Source organism: Sorex araneus, chromosome 8, assembly GCF_027595985.1.
Source record: "Sorex araneus isolate mSorAra2 chromosome 8, mSorAra2.pri, whole genome shotgun sequence".
NCBI lineage: Eukaryota > Metazoa > Chordata > Mammalia > Eulipotyphla > Soricidae > Sorex > Sorex araneus.
This window is the reverse complement of record NC_073309.1, coordinates 41,102,287-41,114,691: the sequence shown is the minus strand read 5'-3', so window position 1 is coordinate 41,114,691 and position 12,405 is coordinate 41,102,287. Positions and strand designations below refer to the sequence as shown.

General features: G+C 46.5%; 1 protein-coding gene across 1 annotated transcript in view; it reads left to right on the top strand.

Moving 5' to 3' along the window:
• Nucleotides 1–11,203, top strand: part of LOC101539110 (zinc finger protein 585A) — a 47,059-nt gene extending 35,856 nt beyond the window's left edge. The window contains exon 3 of the mRNA XM_055145115.1: nt 6,935–11,203. Coding sequence (XP_055001090.1) covers nt 6,935–7,424 — 490 coding nt within the window. The 3' untranslated portion in view covers nt 7,425–11,203. The remainder of the gene's footprint in view (nt 1–6,934) is intronic.
• The last annotated feature ends 1,202 nt before the right edge of the window (nt 11,204–12,405 follow it).

Genomic DNA, 12,405 nt, shown 5'->3' with positions numbered 1-12,405 from the left:
ATTCAGGGAACTGAAAGTTCTAGCCCTCTGATCACAGAATTGCTTCCTCTAATTTCTTTCCACCCTCCAAGAGTTACATAGTTAGTATGAACTCCAGGGCTTGCTATAAAAAACAAGACACTCCTCAATACTGCAGCAACCAAGTGTCTTGACAGGAGCCACGAAGAACCGAATACGTATTCTTTTTTTTTCTTTTTTGTGTCACACCTGGCGATGCTCAGGGGTTACTCTTGGCTCTGCACTCAGGAATTACTCCTGGCGGTGCTTGAGGGACCATATGGGATGCTGGGGTTCAAACCTGGGTCGACCACGTGCAAGGCAAATGCCCTACCCACTGTGCTATCACTTTGGCCCTATACATTCTTTTATTATAATGTCATATCTTTTCACATTAGTAGCTGGGAGCAGCAGGCTGGTCCTAAGGTAATGGTCTCTTTAGAATTCAGGGTTTGGAAGTTTGGTTTTGACAAGAGACCATACCTGGCAGTCCTTGGGCACCACTCTCAGATCCTTCTTGGGGGCCTTTCCCAGGAGTGCTCAGGGGACCGTGCAGTACAAGTAATCGAACCCAGCCCTCCTACCTGCACGTAGGCGCCCAGCCTTTGAGCTCTCCTGGGGCAGGCAGTGGGCTCTTTGGAGCACTTTTGTGCTCTGAACAAAACAGGGTCACCTGGGGACTGCCAGGCTCAAGCCTGGGTGCCAGACTAGACTGCTGCTCTCGGGCCCTCGGTTGAGATCATCTGCTACATCGCAGCACTCCTTAACTGCTGAGACCTTGGAGGACCCTGGCCTGCCTCTCTGCCCCTCTGGACCCCAGGCAGGGAGAGCCCAAAGTTTCACAGTCACCCCCATTTCTGTTCTGATGGCACACATGACTATTCCTTCCTCACCTTCCTCCAGACCCAGTATTCTGTGCCCACCCTACTGCCCGCCAAGAGTCCTCCAAAAATGCCCATCCCAAACACGTTCACCACACACATCTTCTCTTCTGTGTCTTGGATTTAGCACCACCATCACCTCCTTGCGATGCACAGGGGTTACTCCTGGCTCTGTACTCAGGAATTACTCCTGGTGGTGCTCAGGGGACCATATGGGATGCTGGGAATCAAACCTGGGTCAGCCGCATGCAAGGTAAACGCCCTACTCGCAGTGCTGTTGCTCCAGCCCCCCACCATCACCTCCTTGCATGAGTCTTTGCCTTCCTTACTTCTTCCTAGCACCTCTTCTCCCCCACCCCCATGAGTTTTAGGGTGCAGGTTCAGCTCTGTTTAGCACAGTCTTTCCTCCTACTGTCCTCCAGGTGAAATGGCCTCAGGAATCTGATTCGTTTCACTTCTCTCTAGGCCACCAACCATGTTTCTCTTCATCCATTTACTTTCTCACCACCCGTCTCTGAGTTCTACCAGTTTGTCCATTTCTGCCCTTTTGAGAGAGCGTAGTCATATATTATTATTTAAGGGGCTAGAGAGATAATACAGGGGTTAAGGTGCTTGCCTTAACATATTCCCAACCCTGGTTCTATCCCCAACACCATATGTAGTCCCCCACTCATCGCCAGGATGAACCCTGAGTACAGAGCCAGAAATAAACCCTAAACATCTCTGGTTTAGCTCAAAAACTAAAAAAAAAAAAAAAAAAAAAAAGGGACCAGAGATTATACAGGGGTTCAGGTACTTGCCTGTATGTGCCAACCCCAGTCCCATTTGGGTGGAGCATTGATTTTTCTTATAGTCTCAGTATCCTGCCATTACAGCTTGTAGAACCTGCAGCTGCCTGTGAGAAACTCAGAGCTTCCTCAGCTCAGGAACTTCTCATGTCTGTGTCCTCCGTGGTTGGCCCTGGCTCACACACACGGACATCAGTTTATTGACTCAGAGTAAATGCCATTGACTTCCAGTGCCACTGGCTTCCAAATGCCATTGGCTTATCTAGCCCAGAGCCAGGAAGATTAACGGCTCTTGGATCTATGAATGCATAAGCTCTGGACTAGGCACATCAAGACATTCCTACCACAGTGCTTTGTGCCGTTTCGTCCTCAGCAGAGACCTGTGTCATTCAAGGATGTGGTTGTGGACTTCACGCAGGAAGAGTGGCACAGGCTGAGTCCCGCGCAGAGGGCGCTGTACCGGGATGTGATGCTGGAGACCTACAGCAACCTCTTGGCAGTGGGTAAGAACAGCTGTGTGGGGCAGTGTGGAACACACTCAAACGATCCCCTCTCCTTCTGCAATTGCTCAAAGTAACGGGATCACCCAGAGCCTTTGAAATTCCAAACATTTCCTATATGCCAAATAGGACATTTATTTGGGGGCACTGAGGGGTGGGAGGTGGAGGAGATTTGTTTGGGGGCCATACCCAACTGTGCTCAGGGCTTACGCCTGGTTCTGTACGCAGGGATCACTACTAGCTGAGCTCAGGGAACCATATGGGGTACTGGGGATCATTGCAAAGCAAGGGACTTGGCCCCTAATCTTGGTGTATAATCTCTCCATACTACAGATACAGTTTTAGCTATTCTTGAAAAATCATCTTATATAGGGGGCCAGAGAGATAGTACAGCAGGTAAGACACTTGCTGACCCGGGTTTGATCTCTGTCACTTCATATTCCAGAAGTGATCACTGAGCACAGCCAGGTGTGGCCCAGAAACCAAAAAGAGACCCCCAAAAATCTGCCCTAATGAAGCGGGCACTGTTAGTGCCACCTATTGCTGCAGGGCCACTAAGGCAGAGCTGCCTTGGCCAGTCAGGTGCCCCCTGCAGAGCAGAGCCAGGATGACACTTGCACTGAGGCTGGCGGTGGCATACTCTGCATCCATCCTGAGGTGCCGCAGTCAGCATGGCTTGAGAGTCAGTGGTCCCCCATTTCTGTGGGATTCAGGGCAGGCTCTTTGTTGTCAACTCCCCAAACACAGCGTCTGGTGCAGCCTGCTGCGCCACCTGCATGACCCTGGGGACCACATTGCTCAGCAGGGCCCGGGCATGTCTTGGCACAGGTTATGAAGGCACCAAACCGTACGTGATCCTCCAGCTGGAGCAGGAAGAGGCGCCGTGGATTTGTGAGGCAGCGTGCTCTGACTGCCACTGTCGCGGTGAGTGCAGTGAATGCAGCCAGAGGCACGGGGGGGGGGGGGGGTGGAATGTGTACCATGGGACCTGTGACATTTTGTTCACTACCCTGCTCTTAAAGCCTCAGGGTGAGGGGCTGGGGAAAGGGAGAAGGGTAAAGAAACTCACCTTGCATGCTGCTACTCTGGTTTGATCCCTGGCATCCCTGGCACTGCATGGTTCCTTCAGAACGGCAGGTGTGGCCCTGAGCACCTCTGGGATTGCCCTGAGCACCAAAGGACTGGAGCCACACTGAATCTTGGTGTGTAGCATTGAACTGCTGGTATCACCAGGATTGGCTCTGAGTCCCCTGAGTACCACTTGGGAGGCCCAAACTACCCACCACTGCACATAAAGTCAAATCCTCAAGGCAAGCCAGGGAGATGATTCAAAAGATTTGAGAGCAAGCTTTGCACGCTGGAGCCCCAGATCCCTGCCACCCCCTGATCCTAAGAGCACTATGAGGGAATAATTCTTGAGCACTGCCAGATTTTCACTCCCACCCCCAGTCACACACACACACACACACACACACACACTCCCAGTCACCCCCAGCCCCCCCCCACACACACACTCCCAGTCACCCCAGCCCCTCACTCACACACACACACACACACACACACACACACACACACACACACACACACACACACTCCCAGCCATCCCCAAGCTTTTGTGAACAATGGGACTGCCACAGCTTTCTTTGTATTTTTCACATTTATTTTGAGCTTCTGGGCCACACCCAGTGATATTCAGAGGCTACTCCCACCTCCATGCTTGGGGGTCACTCCTCAAAGTCACTCCTTGATGGTGCTCAGGGTCACCCCCTGTGTCCCGGATGCAGACCCAGTGAGCTGTCTCAGTACATGCTTGATGGCCTCCATGTACATGTCTTCCTTATCCGGATGTTTCTCCTCTTTTTGGTTTATATCTCATGTCTCTACACGTATTGCTCTTTTTTTTTCTCTGGAATCTCTCATCTCTCTCCAAAAAGTGTCAATATTCCTTCTCTTTCATATTCAGTCATTCTTACAATTAAGTGTCCTTGACTCTCCAGTTCTAGCTGGTTCCTTCCGGGTCTCTAAAACTTTGCAGATGAAACGTCTCAAACCTGCTTGCCAGACCCCTGACCTTAGTTCCCACATAATCCCTTACATCACCACTAATCCCTTAATTAGAGGTGACTTAGGGACAGTTTTGTGATGGACATGGTTTTGCTTAGCTGGTCTTTTAGTTGTTATTGTTTGTTTGGGGGCTACAATTGTTGGTGCTTAGGACTTATCCCTGGCTCTCTGCTAAGGGGTGACTCCTGGCAGTGCTTATGGGACCATAATGTAGTGCTGGAGACAAACAGGAGTCAGCTGCATGCAAGGCACACACCTTAAGCTTCGTATCAACTTGGTATCAACTCTCCAGCCTTAGTGGATGTTAACTCTGTCTCCCGTCAGCTCTGTAAAATCCCACCGGGCCCAGGCTACACCTGAGTGTTGGGAGCCATTTCTTAGGCTTTTGTTTCTCTACAACACTGTCAACCTTGCAAGGAAATTCTGTGCCATCTGTTCTCACACATCCTAACACCATTCATATTTTGTAGTTTTAATTAAATATTGTCTTGGTTGGGACTGGAGCAATAGCACAGCGGGTAGGGCGTTTGCCTTGCACGTGGCCGACCCGAGTTCAATTCCTAGCATCCCATATGGTCCCCTGAGCACAGCCAGGAGTAATTCCTGAGTGCATGAGCCAGGAGTAACCCCTGTGCATTGCCGGGTGTGACCGAAAAACAAAAAAAAATTGTCTTGTTGATTGAATAACATTAATTAGATATTTAAATGATTGAATTAAATATTAGGTTAACTATGTGGAGCCATTTCCCTTTTTTGTTCTTTTTGGGGTCACACCCAACGATGCACAGGGGTTACTCCTGCCTCATGCACTCAGGAATTACTCCTGGTGGTGCTCGGAGGACCATATGGGGTGCTGGGAATCGAACCCGTGTCAGCCGCGTGCAAGGCAAACACCCTACCCTCTGTGCTATTGTTCCAGCCCCTGTGGAGTCATTTTCATGCTTCTCTCCAGAATGAAGTCGTTGAATTATCACCACATTGCTCTCATTTCTGTGTTCACAGCAGCAGCTGTGGCAGCATTAGCATGTTGACTCGTTCTTGGTATTACTTACTCTGTGCCGGGTCTGGTACATCTTTCAACTCAACCTACCTTTACAGACCTGTAAGCTAGTAGTACCCATTTGCCAATGAGGAAGCTGCCACACTATTTAAGGGGCTGGGGCATGGCTCAAAGCACTAGAATATATGCTTGCATTCAGTCCCCAGCGTTGCTTGGTTCTCCCAGCACCCTGAAAGGAAGCCCCCCTCCCCAACACTATGCCAAGAGTAGTAGCTCCTAAGCCCCTAAACATTGCAGAGAGAGACACTTGTCTAAGAGCGTACAGCAAATTAAGTTACTGAACAGGGATTTGAACCCAGGCAGTCAGATTCCAGAACCGGTATTTTTATTTTGTTTCATTTTTTCAGAGTAAATATTTATTATGGACATGAAAATTGCAATATTGTTGGACTGGAGAAATAATGGAACAGCGAGTAGCATATTTACCTTGAATGTGGCCAACACAGAGAACACATGCTTTTAGGCATCACACTCCTGTGGCCTTGGGTGTATTTTAATTTGGGGGGAAGGGTACAGCGGACGGTGTGCTCTGTGCTGAGGGATCCCTCCTGGTGAGGCTCAGGGAACCATATATGTTACCGAGATAAAATCTGGGTCAGCCACATACTAGGCAGGCCAGCACTTTACCCACTATATTCTCCCAGCCCTGTTTTGATTTTTAAAAACTGCTCTTTAGCCTCAAGGAAACCATTGTAGTCTGTCTTGCATCTGCTTTTCTCTGTCCTCTTTCAAGAAGTTGTATAATGGCTACCCCAGGAAAAAGCATCTCACAGCCCTGCTCTCTGGGAGCTCCATGCCCTGTTTCCTTGGCTGACCCCAGCCTTTGCCCTCCTATTCTACTGCATGTTACCTCTTTCAAACTTTTTTTTGGGGGGCAGGGAGGGGGCTGAGGGGACACACCTCAGTGATGATCAGGGCTTACTACTCCTGGCTCTGCACTCAGGAATCACAATCACTCCTGGTGGTGCTTGGGGGACTGTATGGGATGCTGAGGATTGGACCCAGGTCAGCCATGTGCAAGGCAAACCCCCTACCCACTGTATGATCAGTCTGGCCCCATGCACCCTTTAAATTTTTAAGGCATTTTCTCAAGTAATGTTATTCCAGATCATAATGGAAAGAATCATAAAGTTTCACTTTACTTTCTCCAGAAAATATCCGGCAAGTTAATGTCCGGAGGAAAAGGCGGCCAGATGCGCCTTTGAGGCAAGAAGCATTCATCAGCAAGAAAACAGTGGCCAAGGAAAGGAGCCAGGTGTATAATAAGTTTGGCAAAGTCTCACCTCTGAGCACTGATCTTTTCCCTTCAATTCCAAACTCCACTCCCTGGGACCCCTGTGGCAAGACCATGAACTATCATTTAGATGTAATTGGTTTTAAGAGAAACTATTCCAAAAAGCAGGATGAGGGCTACAGATACGGGAAACTGTTGCAGCATACAAACCGTGAGAGAAGAGCCGCCAGAGAAAAGCTGTGGGAATGCAGTCACTGCGAGAAAGCTCTCAGCCCTACCCCAGCCCTGCTGTATAAACCAGCGGTCGCCAGTTCTCTGGTGTACAAACGGAAGAGGGTGTCACCCACCGAGAAGCCCCACCTCTGCAGTGAGTGTGGGAAGGCCTTCTGCTACAAGTCAGAATTCATCAGGCATCAGAGAAGCCACACGGGGGAGAAGCCCTACGGGTGCACGGACTGTGGGAAAGCTTTCTCACATAAGTCGACCCTCATCAAGCACCAGCGAATTCACACGGGGATCAGACCCTTTGAGTGCTTTTTCTGTGGGAAGGCCTTCACCCAGAAGTCACACCGCCGCGAGCATCAAAGAACACATACCGGAGAGAGACCCTTCATGTGCAGTGAGTGCGGGAAGTCATTTGGCGAAAAGTCATATCTCAATGTACATCGAAAAATACACACTGGGGAAAGGCCGTATCATTGCAGAGAATGCGGGAAAGCCTTCAGCCAGAAGTCATGCCTCAACAAACATTGGCGGACACACACTGGAGAGAAGCCCTACGGGTGCAGTGAATGTGGCAAGGCTTTCCACCAGAAGCCAAACCTCAGTAGACACCAGAAAATTCATGCTCGGAAGAATGCCTATGGGAATGAAAACATTATGATCATGGGAAAGCCTTGAGCAAGATCAACGGTTTTCATTGTTCCTGCTTAGAAGTGGCATGGGTTTAAGGATGTTGGCTATGATTTCCAGTCATATGCCAGTTGTGATACAGAATTGTACAAATACTGTCATTTATAATACATTATAAGATATAAACATGGTCTCACTTTGATATGTAACATTTTTAAAATGTATTCAATTGAATGAAAACAATACAAAATACACGAATAAACTACATAACCACTAAACATGTGCATTTAATATGGATTGTTATTGTCACTCACATATGTCGCATTGTCTGTGGAATACCTTTTCCCGTGCTTTTTCACTCTAAACATCACCATTGCCTTTGGGTATCATTTCAGTATGAAACAACAACGGTAAGGCTGAAGACGTAGTAGAGAGGTTTTGTGGCTAACACATTTCCCCCGGGAGTGACCCAATTCCACCACCCCACAAAAATTCCAACAATAATAATATGGCGAACAACTGAAAAGTGTTAGATTATTATACTTGTTATACTTTCTCTACCATTTTGTAATATATGTAAATAACTGTAATATTTCTTTTTTTTTTTTTTTTTTGCTTTTTGGGTCACACCTGGTGATGCACAGGGGTTACTCCTGGCTCTGCACTCTGGAATTACTCCTGGCAGTGCTCAGGGGACCATATGGGATGCTGAATTGAACCCGGGTCGGCCGCATGCAAGGCAAACGCCCTACCCACTGTGCTATCACTCCAGCCCCCACATTTCTTCTTAATCGCTTCCTAATACTAAGGCAATATTTAATTTTGGTAAGTCAGCCAAACCCTATTACATATTTTAATGTTAAAAAAGTTATTTACTGGGGCTGGAATTATAAATTATAAGGGGTAGGGTACTTGCCTTGCATACGGCCAACCCAGGTTCCATCACTGACCATATATGGCCCTCCACGCCTGTCCAGGAGTGATCCCTGAGCATAAAGTCAAGAGTAAATCCTAAGAGCCACTGGGGTGGCTCAAAATCCAAAACAAATTTATTTATGTTGCCTTTGTATAATATTATTTAAAAGTAATAAATTATTTTAATAAGTTATTTGATATTTATTAAATAAATAATAAATTAGTTATTTTGCCTTTAGTAATATTGAAAAGGCAAAGCTAAGCAAGAACTGGCTGAATAACCTATTACTAACCAAGTGCTGTAAACTTCATTACAGGGCACACGAGTTTGCAATAGTGGTCCATCCTGTTTACTGGGCACTATTCCTGTTGTCTTAGTCTAGATGAAGTGTTTTGTGTCAAGTCAGTATGTTGCAACATATGTTGCAGTAAGGTTTGGTTAGACAGTCTGAGGCATTTAAGATATGCACCCGAAAGAAATACGTTTTCTGGGAGGATCACATAACTGTCTCCGGAGTTGTGCTGTGGACTGCCGGAGAGCAGCCTGTTCAGCCCCCTTTTATTAACTAGCTTGATGTTCTAACCAATGATATTCAGCCACATAGGCAGAATATGCAAATTAACTTAGTCAACAGAAACAGCATCAAAATCAGTTACATAGCCGGAAGTATAGTCCGTTAAAGTAACAGTAACAGAAAAATAATGTTTACATCCAAGCCTAGCTAGGCCTGAGATTATTGTATGTTGTACACCAACATCAATAGAAATGAAGAAATACCCAGAGCTTTATAATTTAGAGGTGTTTTGTGCAAACTGAAAGAAAACTTGATTTTTTTCCGTTAAAAGTATTAATGCTATTTTTCCCTCTAATTTTCCCTGTGAGGGGCCAGAGTGATAGTACAATAGGGAGGGCTCTTGGTTTGCATGCGCCCAACCCGGGTTCGAGCCCTGAACTTTGCCAGGTGTGGTCCAAAAACAAAACAAAAACTTCCCCTGTGAATTCTCTGGACACTAATATCCAAGTGTTTGTTTTCATCATTCTGATCTTTGAAAAAATGACCTCTTTGATGGTCAGAAGTGTCCCTTGATGGGGCAGAAGCAGGTGGGGGTTGTTAAATGGTTTCCTTAACAAAAAAATTATCTGACATTATGTAGTTTCCTTTCTCATTCTGGATTAGGCATTCTCACAGGGAAGTGAACCTTGAACTATGGAGTCATCTTTATGGAAGATATGCCAGCTCAAGGAGACAGTTTGAAACATTGTTTTATTTTGTTTGTGGGAGTGGTGGCACTCCCAGCTTTGCTCAGGGGTTACTCCTGGCTCTGCACTCAGGAATTACTCCTGGTTGTACTTGGGAGGGAACCTTATGGGATGCCAGGGATTTGGACTATAATCCCCAGCATTTGGACTATAATTTGGACTATAATCCCCAGCATTCCAGTCCCCTCGCACTGCCAGGAGTAACTCCTGAGCATCACTGGGTGTGGTCCCAAACAAAATTACATTAAATACCAGTGACTTTTCTTTATGTGCGTCGATAATAATTTTCTAGCACTGTCACTAGCACGATCATCCCATTGTTCATCGATTTGCTCGAGCGGGCACCAGTAACATCTCCATTGTGAGACTTGTTACTGTTTTTGGCATATCGAATACGCCATGGGGAGCTTGCCAGGCTGTGCTGTGCAGGCGGGATACTCTTGGTAGCTTGCCGGGTTCTCCAAGAGGAAAAGATCAAGACTGAAGGCCAGGCTGATAGTACAGTGGGTAAGCACTAGCTTTATATGTGACACACCTTCTTTCGATCCTGGCACGTATGGTCCTCCAAGCTTGCCAGGAGTGATCTCTGAGCACAGAGCCAAAGTATGAAAAAGAACATTTCTTACCAGATATCAGAATATAACATGAAGTCAGGTAAGCAAATGGATAGTTTCAGCACAGGAATCAATAAATCATTGGAATAGAATAGAACTAGACCTGACTTTCTGAGCTATTCCATGTATAAGCATGGAATTTCAAACATAGGCAAAAGGAAGAGGTTAATTTGATCAATGCTTTTTTTTTTTTGCTTTTTTTGCATTTTGGGCCACACCCGGCAATGCACAGGGGTTACTCCTGGCTCATGCACTCAGTAATTACTCCTGGCAGTGCTGGAGGAACTACATGGGATGCTGGGAATCGAACGCATTACCTGATGTGCCATTGCTCCAACCCCTATTTGATTAATTTTTAAAGGGGTAGGTAGGCATTCAAAATAGGAATGAATCTGGGGTTGCTACGCAGAAGGTATGTTCTCTTGTACTTTGAATCACTTTACCATTCCAAGGAGAGCATTTTAAAAGAATACTGGCACAGTTGAGTTTTGGGATTTTTTTTTTTTTTTGGTCACAGCCATTAGTATAGTGTCAAAATGCATCTGGGTCTTTATGAGCAGCTAACATGTTTCCATACCCATTTGGTAATTTATATACATTGACAAAAATATAGAAGCCTACGCATGGGTTGAGAGGAGGTGAATAATGTAGTTTGGTTATGGAACATTTGTAGAACAAAATGAAAGCCAAGAAGAAAAAAGTGGCAGATTTTTTATCTCATATCATATCTCAACTGAGAGATGAAGGAATTCGAATGGAGGCTAGCACACCACTAATTTGTTAAGATATTTATGGCATAATGTTATGTGAAAATCGATAGAAAATTATGAATATATTTTGAGTACATAAATTATGGATATATGAAAAATGCAGCCCCCCTATGTACATATGCATGTGTATGTTTATATGAACAAAGAGAAAAGTGTGGAATGGTACACAAGGTATTCATTAAGTTACGATAATTGTTTCATGTATATATCTTTGTACTGTTCCAACATATGTTACTATGTAATATGAAAAAAATAAAGGGAGAAGTTTCAAAACCTATTAAATCTTGCAGATGTTTCTGTCTTCTGACAAGATGGCATACTGGGGGGCTGGAGTGATAGTACAGCAATACTATCGATAGTGGGGCTGCTTGTGTGCAGCCACCCGGGTTCGATTCCCGGCATCCCATGTGGTCCCCCGAGCACCGCCAGGAATAATTCCTGGGTGCAAAGCCAGGAGTAAACCCTGTGCATCACCGGGTGTGACCCAAAAAGAAAAATAAGATGGCACACTGTGGGCCAGAGATAGTGGACTATCTACAGCCTCCCCCTCAACTTCATCTTTGGAATTCAAAAACACTTAGGTCCAATTTTGTAATCAGTTTTATCACAACATATAAGAGAATGGTATCTGAAATGTACAGGCAGTTCCAAGAAATAATATTTTTAATTTGTGTTTGTATGGGGTAGGGGGGTGAGCCCTGGCAATAATTAGGACTTACTCTTAACTCTGTGCTCAGGATGACTCCAGGTAGGGCTTAGGGGACCATACATAACCTTGGAGATCAACCTGGGATTGTTATATAAGGTAAACACCGTAACACCTGTGCAGATCATCTCTCTGGCCCTATTATTAGCTGTTTTATAAATAGTAAAAATCAGTCACTGTTCCATCTGGTAGAATGAACTCATTGTGCCTGCCTAGGGCAAAGGTTACTTCCAAGTCCTGCCACAAGAAACGCACAGCTGTGCTGGCCATGGCCTTTACAGAGTCCAGCCGCTACACTGGACTGCCTGTCTTGGGGTTCAAAGCACCCACAGGGATGGGCAGAACACGTGCTGCAGCTTGGGCAGCCCTGCCAGATGCTGAAACAGGCTCTGCAGAGTGGCCATGGAGATGTTTCTGCCAAAGAGGTTGAGTTTGTGGAGGTGGAAGCAGTGATGTAAGGCCGGCATCGGGGCCCCAGGGAGCTCATCTCACAGCCGTCACCCGCTGAGGTCGAGTTCCTGCAGGGTACCCGAGGCCTGTGACAGCAGCGCCTTTAACACTCCTGGAGCCGTGGAGAAATGCTCGTTCCCACTCAGGTCCGGCTTTTTCAGACTCGAGGCCTGCGGGCTCTGGGATGGGCAGCAGATGTCCCGGGGCTCCAGGTTGCAGAAAGGGAGCTCCAAGGTCTCCAGGGCAGCAGGCAGGTAGCCGAGGAGAGATGAAGACAGTCAGTCCCAGAGAGCAGGGCAGGAAAGAAGCCTAT